Source organism: Fulmarus glacialis, unplaced genomic scaffold, assembly GCF_000690835.1.
Source record: "Fulmarus glacialis isolate BGI_N327 unplaced genomic scaffold, ASM69083v1 scaffold1848, whole genome shotgun sequence".
NCBI lineage: Eukaryota > Metazoa > Chordata > Aves > Procellariiformes > Procellariidae > Fulmarus > Fulmarus glacialis.
In genome coordinates, this window is record NW_009229907.1 from 27,587 (window position 1) to 33,190 (window position 5,604).

General features: G+C 38.7%; 1 protein-coding gene across 1 annotated transcript; it reads right to left on the reverse strand.

Moving 5' to 3' along the window:
* Positions 1 to 1,174: 1,174 nt before the first annotated feature.
* On the reverse strand, positions 1,175 to 4,161 carry LOC104081307 (riboflavin kinase-like; the record flags this gene model as incomplete). The annotated part of the gene is made up of 3 exons (XM_009584002.1): positions 1,175 to 1,302; positions 2,803 to 2,905; positions 4,013 to 4,161. Coding segments are annotated over 3 exons (380 nt in total), but the record flags the coding sequence as incomplete, so codon positions are not given.
* Between the last annotated feature and the right edge of the window lie 1,443 nt (positions 4,162 to 5,604).

A 5,604-nucleotide genomic window follows, 5' to 3' on the forward strand; every position in this document is an offset into this window, starting at 1 on the left:
ATTCCAGTAACTCAATGAGTAACAGTAATTTCCTCTATTTCAATTAAAATTACAATAAATAATTTCAATTAAAACGACAGCTACAACTATGACAGCTATATAGCATATCAAAAATAGGAACTATAGTGAATTATTCTTGTTACTGTTACTAATCATTGGCTTCCTGCACCACAGGTAAATTTTTGACTCAATCAATAGAAAAATTTTCTAAGCTGCTACCTACAATCCAGATGTAAGAATGATACAAAATTGAGAAAAGAGTTTGGAGTAACATTCTCTGTCTGAAAAACAGTCAGTCTTCATTGAACTATTTAACTCTCCACACCTTAGGGGCAGAAGAGGTCACAACTAACTTTGGTCTTGTTCCACATGTACTAAGATCTCTGAATGACTGCTAACATTTGGATTCACGATTTTTCTCTGAAGACCTAGAATAGCTTTCTACTCCTTTTGCATGACTGGTTAAATGATCAAGTAACACAAACAAACTTAAATCATCTTGTGTGGTTTTAGTGTTCAGTTCCAGTCACAACTACCTAAATATTACAGGATAACCCTGGTAGGCAGCTAAGCACCATATAGCCACCACCTCACTTCCCACACACCCCCACCAGTGGGATAGTGAAAGAAGAATGGAAGAATAAAAGCAAGAAAATTTGTGGGTCAAGATAAAAATAGATTAACAAGCAAAGGAGAAGTGGAAGAAGAAAAAAAGAAAACAAAACAACTGATGCAAAGGCAATCACTCACCAGATGCCCAGCCAGTTCCCAAACAAAAGATGGCCAACCTACCTAAACCCCCTCCTCTCCATTTTATTGCTCAGCATGACCATTATAAGGCACGGAGTATCTCTGGTTAGTTCAGGTCATCTCTCTGGTTGTGTTCCCTCCCAACCTCTTGCACAGCCCCAATCTATTCACTGGGGGAGCACAGTGAGAAACAGAGAAGGCCTTGATGCTGTGCAAGCACTGTTCAGGAACTGCTAAAACATTAGTGTGTTACGTTCATTGTTTTGGTCACAAATCTAAAACACAGCACAGTATGAGCTGCTATGAAGAAAATTAACTCCATCCCAGCCAGACCCCGTACACACGCATACGTCATATATCAAATGATACATGGTAGTGCAAAGAAAAGAGCTCCATGACATGAAAAAAACCCACATGGTTTTGCTTAGTGGTTTACTGTTTTGCCTTCTGGCAGATGAAAGAAGTTGTCTTCTTTGAGTTTAAGATGTTCTGGTAAATCTAGCTGTCTTTTTGCCTCTTCAATGTCTTCTTGAATTGCTGAAATGAGCGCCTCTGCAAAAGAGAAATAAGAAAAGCAGTATTTAAAAGCTGGTCTGAACACACAATAACAAGTAAAAAAGGGTATACTACAGAACATCAGAAAACAATCACCAAGGGAGAATAAATTTATTATTAAGAAGTTGGAAAGGCAACATTCTCTGTTTCTAAAATGACATGCTTTTGACATGCGTTGCACTTTTCACTGCTGTAAACACCTTTTTTTTCCTTGTTCCAAGACATTTTATCAAAAAAGCCAACAGAATTTCATTAACTGTTTCAGTTTTAACATAAATGCATTTTTAAAAGAAATGGACAAACAAGACCAATGCTTTTAGAACAAGCTCATGATTTTCAAGCTACTCCTCAGACGACTGACATGACAATATAATTTTTAGACTGAAATAAATAAGTACTGATAGCCTGGAAGTTGTCGGGTTTTGATTTTTTTAATATGACCAATTTATACATTAGTAGATTAAGCTTAAAAAAACATTTTACTGAGAAGTCAAAGGCAAGACATAGAATCACAGAGTATCTCAAGTTGGAAGGAACCCGTAAGGATCATCGAGTCAAACTCCCTGCTCCTTGCAGGACTACCTAAAACTAAAGCATATGACTAAGAGCATTGTCCAGACGCGCCTTGAACTCTCACAGGCTTGGTGGTGTGACCACTTCCCTGGGAGCCTGTTCCAGGGGCTGACTACCCTCCCAGTGAAGAACCTTTTCCTAATGTCCAATCTGAACTTCCCCTGATGCAGCTTCATTCTATGTCCTCGTGTCCTATCGCTGGTCACCAGAGAGAAGAGATCAGCATTTCCTGCACTGCTGCCCCCCTTTGAGGCAGTTGTAGGTTGCAATGAGGTTACCCCTCAGCCTTCTCCAAGCTGAAGAAGCCAAGTGACCTCAGCTGCTCCTCATAAGTCTTCCCCTCAAGGCCTTTCACCATCTTGGTCGCCCTCCTCTGCACACACTGTAATAGTTTTGATGTCCTTCTTATATTGAGGTGCCCAAAACTGCACACAGTACTCGAGGTGGGGCCGCACCACTGCAGTGTAGAGTGGGATATCGCCTCCCTTGACCGGCTAGCAATGCTGTGCTTGATGCACCCCAGGACACGGGTGGCCCTTTTGGCTGCCAGGGCACACTGTTGACTCATATTCAATTTGCCACCGACTCAAACTGCCAGATCTCTTCCTGCGGGGGTGCTCTCGAGCCTCTCGTCCCCCAACTTGCACATATAAGCAGGATTACCTTGTCCCAGGTGCAGAATCTCACACTTGCCCTTGTTAAACTTCATGTGGTTGGTGACTGCCCAGATCTCTAGTCTATCCAGATGTCTCTGTAAGGCCCCTCTACTCTTGAGAAACAGCCACATGAAACAGCTGATTACAAGAAACAGCTACCCTACATGAAACAGCTGATTATGAAGAGAGGGAGAACAATGACAGAGTACTTTCAATATGCAAGAACATGACAAATAAAACATTAGTTTAAGAGACCTGCAATACTGACCGGAAGAACGAAAGTTTTTTTCTGATCGAATATATCCAGTAATGACTATGCTAAGAATCTCTCCATAAAAGTCATCTTTGAAAGTGTGGATAATGTGTGTTTCCTAAAGGAAGAGAAATACGTTGACAATTATCGTGATACATTTTGAGTTTATTCCCGTTGTTGCAAGGATGTTCAGCTAATACCTCTAATTTGAATTCTCTCCCACACATATCAGGAAAATGGAGACACTTAGTCTAACATGTATAACGGAAGATTAGGAGGCTACAGCTTTTGATTACGTTAGTAGGGAGAATTGTACTTTGCATGGCATTTAAGAACATTGCGATATTTATTTCAGAGGTAAGATTTTCAAGGCAGCAAATCACAAATAATGCCTAATTTGTTTGATCATTAAGTTGCTGAGTCCAAATAACTGTAATGAATTTGATTGAAACAGTTGTTTTAAAGAGAGCTTTTACAAGTAACTCACAGGAACTGAATGATAAAATTCTAACATGAGTGAAGGCAGCTGTCTTCAAAGCAGGGATTCATGTCAAAATAAAACTGCTTCCAAGTATTAGCGATTAAAACCAAGTTCTGCAAGACTCAGGAAAAGCACCAGCACCTGATAGCAAGAAAAACAGAGATGCAATAGTCAGATTTTAACTCCATTCTGTTACTATTTATTTTTGGATCTTGATTCTGTATATTAAGCCACAGCACCACATGTATGGATTTCACCATTTAAGAGAAGAATTACTGGAAAATCATTTTAAAATTAAGATGCCCCAGAATCTCATAACTTAAATGAGGATGGATTGCAAAGGATAAGAGATTAGTATGTTCCAGCGCACTCTAGAGGTCCCATAACCACTAAACTGAATACATTTGTTAATTTTATGTTTATCTAGCTACCAGCACAATAAGCAACAACCACTTTGGAAATATGAATTTTGATTTCAGAAGTATTAAGTAATGGTGGAAGAAGCAAATGAAAATAAATTTTATTTACCTACAGCTGCATGCTCTATGGCTACCGAGGGTTTTTTGGGGATTTGTTTTTTTTTCCTTCCAGGAATATAAACATTTGAGATGGATATCAAATACACTTCTAACAGCAAACGGAATTTCTAATCTCATTTACAGATCAAATTCTGGTTATCTTATTCAAACTCAACATCTGGCTCATTTATTATAATCAAAGTACCACACAAAGCAAAATTCTTACCACTGATTTCTTAATATTCTTATAGAAAGGATTCCATCCTATGCTCAAAACCATTTTATGCACATCTCCATTTCCAACACAGGCCCATCCACAGTATACACCAGAGAGATCAGATGGAAAGCTTTCGACTACTCGCTCAGAAAAGTTAGCTGCAAAAATTTTAGAAAGTGTACATTTGTGTAAGTAAAGTGCATCACAGAATTTTCAAACACCTAAAAGCCAAGCCCTGTCTATGTGCTATTTACAAGCAGAACACTGATGATGATAGTGATACAACGTGCCACTTCCAAAGCATAAACCAGAAAACAGCCTCATAAAATGTAGTCTCTGTGGTAATACCAGAGTTACCACATCTCCTACACATACTATTTCATAGTTATATACATACTATTCTGTTCCATAGTCAAACAGTTAATTCTATAGTTGAAATTAATAAACTAAAATATGCAATCTGAATGCATTTCACTATTAGGACTATCACTGCTTTAGTATGGTCAAAGAACAGAAAAATCAAGTTTATTTTGCACTGTAAAGTAGCATATTAGAATTACTTAAGAATTAATAATTTTTTTTTTTAGAGAGTAAAATACGTTAAAATAAATGAAGTTATGATTTTAATCACCTGACAATTCTTTCATGTTGCCTTTTAGGACATTCATATTTGGGGATTTCTAGGATTTTCTTAGAAAACTACAAGTCTGAAATAAAATAGGTTCTTTTCTGACTGAGGGGAATAAATCTAAACCTTTAGCCAAACAACGGTCCTACTTTAACTTCACACATGGGTAGAGTTCTTCATGCAAGGTTGTAAGCTGATTTTAAAGAATTTACCATCAGTGGATTTCTATCCTAGTTCATAAGCAGAAAAACTTCCCTCCCACATTCCCTGATACTAATAAGCCATATATAAACAATGAAGGGAAAAACACTAAGTTTATATTAACAGATGTTGTCACATGTCCAGTACCTCAAGATTTGTTATAGGTTTTCTTGCCTATCAGGATTTGTGCAAAATGCCTGCTGAGTTCAGACTGAAATCCATTTGAATTACACCTCTATCTGTATTCAGACTAGTCAAACAGACAGTGGCAATGAGAAAATACACTTCTCTTTAGGACAACTGCACTTGCTCTGCTTTTTAATCTCTGCATTATTCCCTTTACATTTCCTTCCTTAAAGCTAATCTCAGCACCCACTCCCTTTCTTGACCTAATCTGAGGTCCAACAAGTTTATAAGAACGGACGTTTTTCAAACTGCCATTCCACAACACCACGCACAGCGCATACGATCACTGTTCAGCGTTTTGCAAATCATCATGATCATCATCAGTTAACTAACAAAAAAGCAAACAGAAAGAAATCGGTTAACAGAAGGTCGGAAAATAACACAAATGAGTGAACACGACTATAAGCAACATGGGGGGAAAAAAAAACCCAACGCTAAAAAACCTGACAGGGACAAAGCCAAGCCTATTTACAGAGAGGGCGAGTCATGCCAACAGTGCGATTGTGCGGGGCGGCTGGGCGGCTCCCGAGTTCAGGCGAGCTCAGCCACCAGAAACCGGGCTCCTGCACCTCCACCCCCCGGCAGG